General features: G+C 45.9%; 1 protein-coding gene across 7 annotated transcripts in view; it reads right to left on the bottom strand.

The window, feature by feature from the left end:
• Clk2 (CDC like kinase 2) overlaps window positions 1-11369 on the bottom strand; it is a 14427-nt gene extending 3058 nt beyond the window's left edge. The window contains exons 1-11 of one of the 7 annotated variants that reach the window (XM_004629763.2): window positions 11041-11363; window positions 9160-9329; window positions 5983-6211; window positions 5214-5301; window positions 4799-4865; window positions 4508-4624; window positions 3161-3327; window positions 2055-2149; window positions 513-642; window positions 333-415; window positions 96-175 (exon numbers count right to left, since the gene is read on the bottom strand). In XM_004629763.2, coding sequence (XP_004629820.1) covers window positions 96-175; window positions 333-415; window positions 513-642; window positions 2055-2149; window positions 3161-3327; window positions 4508-4624; window positions 4799-4865; window positions 5214-5301; window positions 5983-6211; window positions 9160-9329 — 1226 coding nt within the window. In that variant the 5' untranslated portion in view covers window positions 11041-11363. Of the gene's footprint in view, window positions 1-95; window positions 176-332; window positions 416-512; window positions 643-2054; window positions 2150-3160; window positions 3328-4507; window positions 4625-4798; window positions 4866-5213; window positions 5302-5982; window positions 6260-9159; window positions 9330-11040 lie in introns of all 7 variants that reach the window. The other 6 variants (XM_004629764.2, XM_004629765.1, XM_023713640.1 and 3 more) reach the window with 6 other exon arrangements.
• Between the last annotated feature and the right edge of the window lie 1318 nt (window positions 11370-12687).

Genomic DNA, 12687 nt, shown 5'->3' with positions numbered 1-12687 from the left:
AAAAAAAAAAAACAACGTTGTAAGACACCAGTTGTAAGACACCAGTTCTTCGGAGAAAAGGAAAATGTTCAAGTACCTCCCACTCAGAAGTTTACCTTGTTTTTCGAATCATCCGAGAAGGGATTGGACCCAGGATCCTTTCCATCATGGCTAGATGCTCTCTGTTGTCATGAGTCTGGGAAACAAAGACCAATCTGACCAGGGAGCTGAGAAGGGATGTGGAAGATCAACTGCGAGATGGGCATGTGGAAGAGTGAGCAGGCAGGTCCTTGGCAGACCCAAGGAAACCAGGAAGAAAAATGCCAGATGGTCAAGACCCTTTCCCCACTTACCTGGAAGAGAGTGAAGCCAACATAGTATTCAAAGATGATGCACCCTATACTCCACACATCACAGGGCTGTGACCAGCCCAACTCTGGGTGAGGACAGGAAAGAACAGGTATTGTAAGGCTTACAGAGTCCTATGCTTACCACATCACTTCACATACTCAAGACAGCCTGCCCTTCCTTACCAAGGATGACCTCTGGTGCTCGGTAATGGCGAGTGGAGACAATAGTGCTATGATGCTCATGGTCAAAGGTAGCACTGCCAAAATCTACCACTCGCACAGCTGTGCTCTTCACACTGCGCTCATCTCGCTTCTAGGAGCAAAGCAGGAAGCGATCAATCTCTGCACTACAGACCAAGATTCTACCACTATTCTCCACAGGGCATCAAAGCCTTAAAAAAGCATCTGACTGAGGTTTGGACTGCATGCCTACAACCCCAGCCTGGGCAACTTAGTGAGACCCTATTGTATAATATAACAAAAGGACACGCTGGGGATGTAGTTCAGTGCAGAGGTTTTGGGTTCAACTCCTAGTACTACATTAAAACATAAAAGTTACTGGCCTGTTCCCTCCCATACGGTCTGGAAAAATCTCCTGGCTTACAAGTCATCTTTTTAAAAAATCATTTATTTATTTATTTTTTGTGGAACTGAGGATTAAACTCAGGTCCTTGAGCTTTGCCAGGCAAGTGCTTATTCCACTGAGCTATCTCCCCGGCCCCAGAATCTTTTATTTATTTGGTACAGGGTCTCACTACACAGCTCAGACTTGTAGTGATCCTCCAGTCTCAGCCTCCCCAGTGTGGAGATTATAAGCATGTGCCACCACATCCAGTTTTTGTGGCCAGCTCAGCCCAGGGCCAGCATAGCATGTGGTACCAGAGATTGAACGTGGATTTGCCAAGCAGGTGCTTAGACAGCCAAGCTATCTCCCTAGCCCTACAATAGTATTTTTAACAGTGGCCATGGAAGGGAACCATGATTTTATTTTATTTATTTATTTTTTGGTAGAACTGGGGATTGGACTCAGGCCCTGTAAGCGCTTATTCTACTGAGCCATCTCACTGGCCCCGGGAACCATGATTATATAGTGTACAAGTCTATTGTCTTGCTATGGTGTTCAGGCTTGCACTCAGGATGTGATCCTCATGCCTCAGCCTCTCAAGTGCTGGGATTAGAGGCACAGCTGGTGTACTATTTTCCTGAAAATATGTTAACACAAAGCAAAGGCCAAGAACTACAGATGGAGGCCATTTTTAGCTCCGAGATCTCCATTATCTCCAGTCATAGAAGCTGACCTTTCCTACCACATAGCAATACATGTGGGGGGATGGGGTTCACTCCATTGGGAATCCTTTTTCAAGTCCTTTTCATATTTAAGTCTTTTTTTTTTTTTTTTTTTTTAATGTTTTTACTACAGGGTCTACAGCATCTCACTACAAGATAGGACTCATAGTGATCCTCGTTTTCAGTCTCTCAAGTGCTGGGATTACAGGCGCATGCCACCACGCCCAGTCTCAATCACAGTCTTAGCATGCCATGGGGGATAGGGGGGCATGGGGGGTAGGAGGGCCTAAGTCTTTTTAAATCTTTCCCTTTCAACCTATTCCAGTACTCTGATAGTACTCTTTGCAGCCAGACACAAAATGCTGAAGAGACTTAATGGAGAACAGAAAGAGCAAAAAGCAAAATGCACAGCACGGCCAAGAAGCAGATCTATCTTACCTTCTCCAGGTTGTAGGTGAGCTCATAGTCTGAATTCACAAATAGAATATTTTCAGGCTTGAGGTCCGTATGTGTCAACTTGTTATCATGAAGGACTGCAGAAGAGAAGCCCAGGTCAGGCTTGGTCTAGATTGCCAGAGTTCACTGGCAAGAGCTCACTCCAAGCCACCCAATGTAAGCTGGTATGGATTAGGTCCCAAATCACTAGGGTTGTTTTCTGCTCTACAACTAAATGAAATGCCTGGTCTAAACCTGCTCTTAATGTAAGACACTTATGTATCTCAACTGATACAAAAAAGTGTGGTACATGTCGTAGCTTATATTGACTCTTCTTACATAATGTGTATCTGACATCTACAGACTAAGTGCTGTTACACTGAGCTGGGAAGACTCAGAGGCAATGTGAACCTGGGCTATATTCTACCTGGCCCTTTAGCTAAATGAACTACTCCATGTTCCATCTGCTGGGCTGTGAGAGAGCGTACCTCATCTCAGATCTTTAGCCAATGGATTTTGGTTTTCTTGAAACCAGGTTTCACTACAGAGTGCAGGTTGGCCTTGAACTCACTTTGTAACCCAGGCTGGTCTCAAACTCATGGTGATCCTCCTGCCTCAGCCTCCTGAGTACTAGGATTGGAATATTTTTCTGTATCTTTGTGTTTGCTATCTAATACTTTCCCAACATAATAAACAGAGGAAGAGGACAAATCTAGTCTTTTGCTTTTTTTTTTTTTTGGTAGTACAGGGGATTGAACTCAGGCCCTTGTTCTTGCCAGGCAAGTGCTTATTCTACTGAGCTATCTCCCTGGCCCTAGTCCTTTGCTTTCAAAGGTATCTCTCCCAGCTCCAAGGCTGAATGTGGAGTAAGAGAAATCAGTGATTTGTGAAGGCCTCCACTAAGGAGTTAAGCCAGATGATGAGATCTGGTGCATTCAAGGTGGTATGGCCGTAGACTAAAGACATTATGTTAAAGTTAAAAGTAGAGTTGTGAAGATGAGTAACCCTAAATTAACTGTTTAGGGGCTTTACCAGTCCATAACTAGGACAGAAGAGGTCCAATAGAGAGAGGGGCTGCCCCAAAGTCCACCTTGGACCACCTCACTCACACTTGACGGCCTGGCACAGCTGGAAGGCCATGTGGCGCACTTGGTGGATGGGGTAGGGCAGGTAGTTGTTGTCTTTGAGGAAATCGAAGGTGCTAAGGCCCAGAAGCTCAAAGGAGATACACATGTGGCCATGGTAGTCAAACCAGTCAAACATCTGGACACAGAGGCTGGGAAGAGAGATGGAGGGAAGGGGACGTCTGATGAGCTCCCATCTGACCACCACCCCTCCAAAAGGGGGGACTGCATAGCTGTTGATTCTACACACTTGTATAAAAACATGCCAGCTAACATTAATAACAAAATTCAGTTCAGCTAGAGAACAGCCTTTCTGGCAATCCCAAAAACAGGCACCTGCCAGTCTTCCAAATATTCTCCTTTATACTTGCTGAAGCACTGTTAAATGCCAAGCTCCAATCAGTATGGTCCCTGAATTACCAAACTGTCACTTTTTTTTTTTTTTTTTTTTTGAGAATTGGTCTCACTGTATAGTTTAGGCCGGCCTTCAACTATGTAGTTGAGGATGGCCTCAAATTCACGGCAATCGTCCTGCCTCAGCCTCCCAAGTGATGAGATTATAGGCACATGCCACCATGCCCGGCACAAACAGTCACTACTAAATCCCAATACTATTCCTTGAAATTCACTTATATCAACTACTCTTTGGCCCATGTTTATCCCTATTGCCTTTTTTGTCTTTAATGCTCTCATTCTATTTTTGCCTTGTGAATGTATACGAAAACATTAACAATAAATATAGCACTATCAGCACAGTACAGCACTAAATTAAATGCAGTTGTTGTTTTGTTTTTTTTTTTTTTCAGTATTGGGAACTGAATCCAGGGCCTCATGCCTGTTAAACAAGAGCTCTACCACTGACCTGTATCTCCAGTCCAACTTTTTTTTTTTTGGTCTGTTTATGACAGGGTTTCACTATGCAGCTCAGGCTGGCCTTGAGCTCACTGTAGCCCAGGCTGGCCTTGAATTTGCAAGGCTCCTGAGGCCTCAGCCTCCTGAGTGCTGGGATTACAGGCCTGTGCCACCATGCCTGGACCATTTTTTGGTGAAGATATAATGCTCAGGCCTGGACCAATTCCAGGGAATAACTCAATAGAAACTGATCTGGACTGAGGCCAAATCGTAGAACAATTAATTGTCCTGGAAACAAGAGAAATGGTCTAGAGAATCTCAGAGGCCCTCCCTCCCTACCCTCATGTTTTACTACTCTAAGATGAAAAACAAAAGATGAATGGATGAGAAGGTCTAGATCCCCTGCCTGCCTAAGCCTAGTCTGGAGTATCCCTCAGCAGGGCTCTCACCTCCCCACATAGTCCTCCTTTGCTTGCTTACTTTTTGTTGTCAGGGTCCTTCTCATTAATTTTCTCTAGCACATTAATTTCAAGTCGAGCCGCTTCCTTGTACTTTTCCACATTCTTAATGATCTTCAGGGCAACTCGAGCCCCACCCCTATAGATTAGAAAAGGAACACAGAAAACTTTTGCTTGGTTCTCAAGCACATTCTAGATTGAATGGGGCTGTGTGTAGACTAAGAAATCCTGCTTTTGAGAAAAAAGTCCCAGATAATTCCCACCATCTCTTTATGCCTAGCAGGTATTGAACTGGAAAGGGGCTGTTGCTTACCTTCGATGGTCGACACACTGTACAACTCGGCCAAAGGTCCCCTCTCCTAAGGTGCTAACAATTTCATCTGCAATGAAAGACAGGAGGGTAGGGGAGAGGGAGAAAAAAGAGGGAGAATGAGCTGAATTGGAAGAAAAAGTGTGCATCACATATGGGGTTAGGAGATGAAGGAAGGGGAACAGATATCGATGGTCACAGGGGAAGAACCCCTGCATGATTCCCACCACCTTTAACCCAGGGGCCATGAGAGCTGGGAGTGGCCAACAAAGGTCAATTCTCAACAGCAACTCAAACCACCCAGATGAGCAACACCACTGAGAAAAGGCAAAAGAGGCTGTGACTTGGGTTGGCTGGGGACATTAGGATGGCTATGGGACCATTACAGGCTATAGGATTGTTACGATTTGGCTTGTACATCGCTCTTGTAGCCAGTCCCCGACGTGGTAGATGAGGTGGCCCTCAGCGTCGTCCTCTACACTCTTGGCTCTCCGGCTGCTGTGCTGCTGTCGGGGGGCGGGGGGGATCGGAGCAAGCCAGGTGTCGGAGCGGGGGCCGAAGGGAGGCGGGGTGGGTGGTGGAGGGGTCACCGGTCACAGGCGCCCAGCCAGGGGGACAGACGATGATGGGGGACAGTGGAAGGGAACACGTCAGATGCAGTAAGACGGATTGGTGTGAGAAGAGAGAGCGGCGCATAATCCCAAGTCCCCAAACCCAAATGGGAACAGGGAGACGTGTGGGCAGAGCAGAGAAGTGATGTCGTTGCCAGTGTCACCCATAACCCCATGCTCTTCACAATACCCTCTGGATAGGCATGAGTCTTCCCTTGCCCCCACCCAAGCTTGCCTGTTGAGGGGGCACAGAGCCCAGGGCTTGGGAAAAAAACAGAATTTACACGCAAGGTCTCCTTTAGCAAGTGGAGACCGCTGGGGCAGAGAAGCTGCTCCCAACACACTATGCCCAGCATGCCAGGGAGGGCACCAGACATCACAAGGTCTCCACGCCTGTGTGTCTCCAAAGGAGGTTCCTGGCGCTTCAAGAGTTGGAGAGTTTCCAAAAGCATGGGCAGACTCAGTGCCCACCTCCACGTTCATGCCCCAAGGCTCAGTTTAGAACAAAGATAATTCTCACTTACCACGGTCCCAGGGGTTGGAAGAGTGGGGAGAAGGGTCTGAGCTGTCACTCACCGAAGATGAGCGGCTGAATGTCCGGCTGCGCCTCCTTCGCCGTCTGTGCTTCCTCCTACTGCTGCGTTGGCTGCGGTAACTGCTGTTTTCCCGGTGATATTCATAGGAATGTCGATAGTCTGTGTCATAGTAGGCTTCTCCCCGATCCCGGCTATAGTCATTGCGCCTATAGCTGCCACAGTATCTCCGGTCATACACCCTCCGGTCGGATGAATGGTCATCATAGCTGCTATTGGACAACAAACACCTGTTGGGGCATCTGTTCAAGCCACGTTCCCTGTCACATATGAACAAAGACTTGCCTCAGTCAGGACATAGCAATGCTAGAAAAACTGTTTGCAGATAACTCTAGTTATTCTGAGAACCAAAGGGGTAAGGCAAGGAAGCAGACAGGATTTCCTAAACCACTGTGTTGCCCAAACTTCCAAAAAGGTACCTACAAAACTACTTCTAGTGCCATATCCTCTTTTCTAATAATATAATCAACCAAAGAGCCAGTTCAATCTCTAGTAGTCTTAAATTTTTGTGTGTGTGTGTGTGTGGGGGGGGAGCCAGCTAAGCCCACCAGGGGGCGGGGCTGGCTGGCATATGGTGCTGGGGGATTGAACCGTGGTCCCTGTGCTTTTTTGCTAAGCTTGTTCTAAGTAGGTGCTTTAGACCACTCATCTCACCAGCCCCTAGTAGTCTTGATTGAAATCTCTTGTCTTGTCTAGTCCAAACCATTCCTTGTATTCAACATGCCACTAAATCATTAAAGCCATAAATATCAGGCCAGGTGTGGTATGGAACACTTGCAATCCCAGCCCTCAGGAGCCTGAGCCAGGATTGTGAATTTGAGGTCAACCTGGTCTACAAAGCAAAAACCTATCTCAGCTGCCTTAAATCCCAGCACCCCTTAATCTCAGTACTGGGGAGGCTGAGACAAGAGGATTGCTTCACTTTGAGACCAGCCTAAGTTATAAAGTGAGCTCAAGACCAGCCTGAACTGCATAGTGAGACCCTATCTCAAAAAGACAGACAAACATACAAAAAACCTGTCTCAAAATACCTTTTGCCAAAAACAAAAAACAAAACAACCTTCTCCAAGTGGGAAGGGGAACAAGACATGGAGGGAAAGGCAAGTAAAAATTTATGAAGTATATCAAGCACACACCAACTCTCTACAGTGAATGTACTACAAATATGGACTAAAAAAAAATTCGCCTCAACTCACATCCTAGTCCACCCCAAACAAACCCACTGGGTCTATCCTTAGTCCCTTGTTTAAAAACACCTCCGTTAACATCCTAAGTTAGCAGTTCAAAATTGGAGAAAAAGAAGGGCTACAAGGTCAGCCAACATTTTGGCCCTAGCTTTTCAAGGTCAGTGAAGACTTGAGACATAGGAGAACCTGTACTGTAACAACATGTAACTCAGTTGTGCTCCAAATTTTCTTTCTTTTTTTTTTTTATTATTTATTTATTTTTATTTATTACATTTATTTATTGTGTGTGTGTGTGTGTGGCCAGCTCAGCCCACAAGGGGGTGGGGCTGGCCGGCATGTGGTGCTGGGGGATCGAACCGCGGTCCCTGTGCTTTGCCAAGCTTGTTTCAAGTATGTGCTTTAGACCACTGAGCCATCTCTCCAGCCCCTCCAAATTTTCTGATCAAGAAGATTATGGAGCCACAGAGCAATGTGATTGATGATGTACAGTGTGCTTGGGGAGAGTCACATGGAGAGAAAAAACATTCTCTCAGGCTTTCACAGACAGCAAATTGGTCAAGCAATGGCTGTGACTCATCCTCACGGCTGACACTGACAGAGGATCTACAAAGTATGGTACAGGGCTACAGGATAAATCCTGAGTACTTGACTGACCTTATCAGACACAAAATTTACATTTCTTGTTATATAGGTCTTGCTTTATTTTAGTCTTAACCATCCAGCAAAAAAGTATGAAAACGAGGTATATAAAGCAAAGCCATTGGGGGCTGGGGAGATGGCTCAATGGAATAAGCACATCCCTGGTGAGCGCAAAGGCCTGAGTTCAATCCCCGGTTCCGCCAAAAAAACCAAAAAACAAAAATAAATAAATAAATAAACAAATAAATAAAAAAAATAAAGCAAAGCCATATTAATATGATGAGCTGTAAAAGGCTCAAGTCAATAACTTCTGAGGATAACCCACTAATATTATAGACTGCTAGACAGTGTTGGATTGTTTAGCTGAATTCAAACACCTTTAGTATTTAGATGCCAATAGAATATCCACCTCTGGGGGCCGGGGAGTTAGCTCAGTAGAATAAGCGCTTGCCTGGCAAGCGCGAGGGCCTGAGTTCAATCCCTGGCTCCACCAAAATAAATAAATAAATAAATAAAATAAAATAAATAACAAAAAAGAAGATTCCCCTTCTAAAAAGAATATCCAGGGCTGGTGAGATGGCTCAGTGGTCTAAAGCACCTACTTAGAACAAGCTTAGCAAAGCACAGGGACCACGGTTCAATCCCCCAGCACCATATGCCAGTCAGCCCCGCCCCCTGGTGGGCTGAGCTGGACACACACACACACACACACACACACACACACAAATAAATTCAAAAAAAGAATATCCACCTCTGACAGGACAAAATAAATAAAAATTTAAAAAAGGGGATACAAAAGAAAGATCATTTTGTATTTATATATACAAAATAGTTAGGATAGATATACAGCTACTTTCGCTTAATTCAATGAGTAGAAAGAGGTGAACTAATAGTGTTTGGACAGAATGGATAACCACTAAGAACATAACAATGTACAATGTATTAATTATCAAAACTGTCCTATTAATCAGCTTTGAAACTGTCTCATTTATATCTATTTCTCAATAAAAAAATTTAAAAAATAAAAATAAAAAACCAACATACCTCCTATATAATAACACTGCAGTAAAAATGGTTCACTGTGCAATCCTTTTTCTTTCCCCAGTGATCAGAACTGAATCCAGAGATTCAAGCATGCTAAGCTAAAGCCATGCCACGCAACTATACCCTTGTCCTTGTCATCCATCCACAAATCACCTTGAACCAGCAGCTCAGTATAGCACGCTTAGTGCATAAACCATAAGCATTTGTTGAACAAATGCATGCATAACATCCAGGGTCAAAACAAACAAAAATTCAGGGCTCAGGGTCAATTTCTCTTCCTGAGGCCTCACCTCCGGGAACGAACATGGTAGCTATCTTCTCTCCGGCGCCGCCGTGTGCGGTCACTGCTACTAGACCAGGAGCGACTTCTTCGCCGCTTATGCTTTCGGCTTCGATATTGTTCATGGTAACTCCCCCGGCTGCCTCGCTCTGAGGAATGGTACCTTCGAGGATGAGGCATCTGCAAAGGAAGGAAAAGAAGAAACAACAGGGAAAATTCTAAGTCTTCTCAAAGCAATGGTTGTTTCAGCGATACTAACCTGTTTTCTCTATTTTTAAGTCTTTTTGAGACAGGGACTCACTGTGCAGTTCAGGCTGGCCTTAAGCTCAGTCTGTAGCCCAGGCTGGTCTCAAACTCAACAATGATCCTCTTGCCTCAGCCTTCCAAGTACCACTGTATCCAGCTATCTGCTCTTTTTATGTTAACACACACAACTTTCTCAGGCTTCCTTTGTGTTTACAATTCTTCTTTCTTGAAGTACATAGATATTAACCTACTAATGTGGGTTGGAAAATTTAGGAAGAACTCAGTTCAGCTGCTTTACCTGATTTGCTTAAAATGCAGCTCTATAAACACTCTCAGGTCCGAGCCACAGCTCATTTACAGGAAAGACTACATGGCTGATGGAAACTGTCACACTGTTCATCCCAACTGCACTCTCATGTATACTTCAGACCACTCTGATTTCCTCAAAGTCAACAGAATAAAGCTTTAGTTTACATACAGTGTACCTAATCTCAACTAGGCCATCTGTTCAAGGGCAAGACTCCAGTTTTCCAGAATTTTACAAACAGCAAGTAGATACCAAACACTAGAAAATCTTAGGGATCTCTTAATCTCTTATATCGCTGGCCAAATTTCCTATGTGGTTTCTTTTTGTGTCTCCTCCCCACCCCGCTGAATCAAACGCAAAACTTGATACATGCTAGGCAATGTCTGGATGACTTTATATTCTTAGCTCTCATGAGAAGCTTTAATACAATTGGCCAAAACCATACTCTTCTATCTGGCCTCTCCCGTGTTATGCTTAGGAAGTAGAGAAAAACTGATTTTTCTGCTAATATCAGTACTCCTTGGCTGAACATGAGCTTTTTCACTAGAGAACTGGAATAGTACAATTCACAAACGCCTTTTTCCTTCAAAGAATTTAAAAAAAAATGTATCAGAAAAATATCATTGTCACAATCCAACAAAAGATGAGAGAGACAAAACGAAAAGCTTGGGACAGACGTCTTGGTAAAGCGCTTTGGAGGAACAGAACTGCACAAGTTTTAACAACTCCAACATCTGGCTGCCATTCCAGGCTACTTCTTCCCAACCTCCTCAAATTGAGGAAGGTGATATTTGATGCATTCTTGGCCTAACGGTGCTGGCATGAAATCAAGAATGGAAGCGCACGTCTCTACCAGGTAATGAAACCCTGATTAGCACACCACACAAATGCCATCTCACCCCATTCCTACTGCCATCGAAGTCCCTCACAGGCCTTTTCCCACAAAGCACCCCTAGCTCACCTGTCTCCATTTCGGAACCTTTCCTTCCCCTTTCTCAGTAAGGAAATTCAACACTAACTCCAGGAGTCAGACTCTCCCACTACGCCCCAAATGACACTTCTTTGGCCTGGCCTGGTCCCCCGGTCCAACTGTGATGATGTTCTGTCCTTCTGCATCTCCAGAGCACGCCTATCGCACCCCACCATCCTCCCCCTACTGTTTCCACCCCAAGTTTCCTGGGTACGTCTACGGCTGGCCAACCTCCTTCCCCTTACCTCCCCACTACTCCTCCTCTTCCACCTCACCCGCGTCCCTTGCCCCCAATCCCATCCCGTCCCCGCCCGCCCACAGTCGCCATCTTCCCGCGCGACCCCGCGCTCCCCGGCCCGCGCGCTCACCGTTCTGGCGGCGAGGCCCGTGCGCTTGTCCCACAGGAAGTCCGTGATGGCGGCGGCACTGCGGCCGGAGTCCCGGCACCCTCGCGGCGACGAAGTGCGGCTCCAACCCCCCAACCCGGGACCCTGGGCCCTCCCGCCCCGTTCCCGGGCTCTGCTCCAGTCCCGCCCGCCCCGGCTCCGTCCCCGCTCCCAGGATCCGCTGGGCGCCGCTCGCACCGCCCCCGCCCGGGGCCCGATCCCAGCTCGGTCTCCGGCTCCGGCCTCTCCGCTCCGCCGCCGCCGCCGTGAGCGAGCACGTACGCACGCGCGTACGTCTTGCGTCGCCTCCCAGCTGCCCGTGGGCTCCGCCCCCAGGGCCGCGCGCGCCACCACGTGCTTAGTAGTTCTTGGGCGTGGGCAAGGCCGGCCCAGCCCCGAGGTGCTTAATACGGAAGTTCGCGGGATGCTCCGCCTCCTGTCCTTTACCTTCGTTTCTAGCGCTAGTATTTTTCCTATAGTTATCTGTGGCTTGCTCAACTTTGAAGACTTAGAAGAAAGGAGAAAAAGTATCACAAAGTTTTGTTGTTCGTCACATGCAACTCTGGTTAATGAAACTTAGTGGTTAGGTTTGATTTGTAGCATAGCCTGAAAATAGCCTTTTGGGTTTTTTTTCTTTTTTGGTACTGGTGATCGAACTTGGGAGCTTACATTTGCCATACCTCTGAGCTATCTCCTTGCACTCCCCGCCACAGTTCTTTAAAAAAAAAAAAAAAAAAAAAGTTCATCTACCTAAGCCCAGCAAGAAAAGTTTCCTACCTTTCATTTTGATTTAAAGTTATGCATGTGTGATGGGTGTATAGCTGGAGAGGTCAGGGGAGAACTGAGTACTGAAGGAGGAGAATGACTTAAAAGAATCTTTTTTTTTTTCTTTTTTTTTTTTTCTTTTTTGGACGTTTTTGAGACAGGGTTTCACTGTGCAGTTCAGGCTGGCATTGAACTCACTTTGTAGCCCAGACCGGCCTCAAATTCCAAGCACACTCCTGTCTCAGCCTCCCAGTGTGGGATTACAGGAATGTGCTACCACGCCCAGCTTGTTACTAATATTCTTACCAGGGCAAAAGGAGAGGAGGAAAAAATAAAAAATAAATAAATAAAATATAAATAAATAAAATTTTTTAAAAAGGAGAGGAGGGAGAATTGGAAAGGAAACAAAATAACCAGAAGATAACAAATGGAAACAAAATAACCTCAAGATAACAAAAGAAAACTGGAAGGGAAACAACTTGAAGGTGCAGGCATTATGCCCACACAAGAATTCCAGCACTCAGGATGCTGAGGCAGGAGGACCCTTGTAAGTTCGAAACCAGCCTGAGATACAAAGTGAGCTTATGGCCAGCCTGAGCTGCATAGTGAGACCCTGTCTCAAAAAAAGAAAAAAAAAGAAAAAAGAAAGAAAGAGAGAAAGAAAGAGAGAAAGAAAGAAGAGAAAGCTACAACTATGTTTCTTATTTATTTATTTATTTGGAAAGGGTCTGCAGGGTGTTCAGAGTCTCACTAGTAGATTGGACTCGCAGTGGTCTGCCTGTTTACAGCCTGCCAAGAGCTGAGATTACAGGTGCACCACCACACCCATTCTCAATTGCCACCTCTGCCCCGGGCCACACAGCA

Source organism: Octodon degus, unplaced genomic scaffold (assembly GCF_000260255.1).
Source record: "Octodon degus isolate 3935 unplaced genomic scaffold, OctDeg1.0 scaffold00032, whole genome shotgun sequence".
NCBI classification, from domain to species: Eukaryota; Metazoa; Chordata; class Mammalia; order Rodentia; family Octodontidae; genus Octodon; species Octodon degus.
Note: the sequence above shows the minus strand (reverse complement) of the source record. Positions and strands in the feature narration are given on the sequence as shown.